Source organism: Populus euphratica, unplaced genomic scaffold, assembly GCF_000495115.2.
Source record: "Populus euphratica unplaced genomic scaffold, PopEup_1.0 scaffold5037.1, whole genome shotgun sequence".
Lineage (NCBI taxonomy): Eukaryota > Viridiplantae > Streptophyta > Magnoliopsida > Malpighiales > Salicaceae > Populus > Populus euphratica.
The window spans coordinates 1-1,297 of record NW_011504818.1 but is presented as its reverse complement, the minus strand read 5'-3'; the positions used below and the strand labels follow the sequence as shown (position 1 = coordinate 1,297).

General features: G+C 37.3%; 1 protein-coding gene across 1 annotated transcript in view; it reads left to right on the top strand.

Annotated features, from left to right (window-relative positions):
• Nucleotides 1-1,226, top strand: part of LOC105120137 (pyruvate kinase isozyme G, chloroplastic-like) — a gene marked incomplete at its 3' end in the record, with an annotated part of 3,782 nt that extends 2,556 nt beyond the window's left edge. The window contains exons 2-4 of the mRNA XM_011018327.1: nucleotides 27-143; nucleotides 436-498; nucleotides 1,051-1,226. Coding sequence (XP_011016629.1) covers nucleotides 27-143; nucleotides 436-498; nucleotides 1,051-1,226 — 356 coding nt within the window. The remainder of the gene's footprint in view (nucleotides 1-26; nucleotides 144-435; nucleotides 499-1,050) is intronic.
• Nucleotides 1,227-1,297: the final 71 nt, after the last annotated feature.

The following is a 1,297-nucleotide window of genomic DNA, read 5'->3' as shown; positions in this document are numbered from 1 at the left end:
CCATTCGAGAATTCATACCTGTTCAGTTTATCTATTTTAACTATTTTGATGCAGGCTGCAGTGCTGAAATTCATGTGATTGTAAAAATTGAAAGTGCTGACTCCATACCAAATCTTCATTCAATAATTTCCGCATCTGACGGGGTCAGTTTTCAATATTCTTAATGAATTACTACAGATTTTTTATGCCATTATGAAGTCAAGGAAAAGAAATTAATTTGTGTTTGTAGCGAGTGTTTTCATTAAGGGCTGTTTTTTTCCCTCAAGTGTGCTTGTGTGTTTTAGTCTTCTTTACAGGAGAATGATTTTCTGTTCTGTGCCAGGATGTGCCTTGTGCACACCCCGTGCATGTGTTCATGTGCTAGAGTTCAGGTTATCTATTACTTTGTATCATAATGTTTAGTTCCTGTTTAACTGTTTTTTGTGGCCTTTATAGGCAATGGTTGCTCGTGGAGACCTTGGTGCTGAACTTCCAATAGAGGAAGTCCCTTTATTGCAGGTAATTGAACTGCATGTGACATGTCTAACTAACTTCCATGTTGCACATAATACATGTGTCAAATTTTCTCTGTGGGGCTTGATTAGAATGGAAAAGTTTGAGGACTCACCACTTTCTTGGAGATATTGAGAAGTTACTTCTGAATCTAAGAAAAAAAGATTACACTAGTAATAGCTTAAAATGAATTCTAGAGATCCATCATATGGGTCATTTTTGTAGTTTGTCTACACGCATTTTATTTGGTGGATTTAGTACATGATGTATTAGGAAGGGTGCATAGCGATTCATAAAACCAACCCCAACAAGTTTAAAATCGAGGCTCAGTTGTTTTTGTTGTTGTCTAAATACATGTTATTTCTTAGCAATACCTACTCACGGTGCATGGCTTATCCAACCAGGTAAAATTATAGTAGGTGAAATGGCCATCTGTACCTGTATGTAGCCTTGTTAACTGGCAACAACACTTACCCTTTTAATACTTGTCCTGTTTAGAGTTTAATCACAGTACTTCAGTTCCTTGTTTAATCAAGAGTTGCATGATCTTGCAAACAGGAAGACATCATTAGAAGGTGTCACAGTATGCAGAAACCAGTTATTGTAGCAACAAACATGCTGGAAAGCATGATTGGTCATCCTACACCAACAAGGGCCGAGGTTTCAGATATAGCAATTGCAGTACGTGAAGGTGCTGATGCAGTCATGCTTTCAGGGGAAACTGCCCATGGAAAGTAAGTGAACATGGTTCATATCAAGTGATTTCACTGTTTATGTCAATTTAATAATATTATGATGGCAGTCC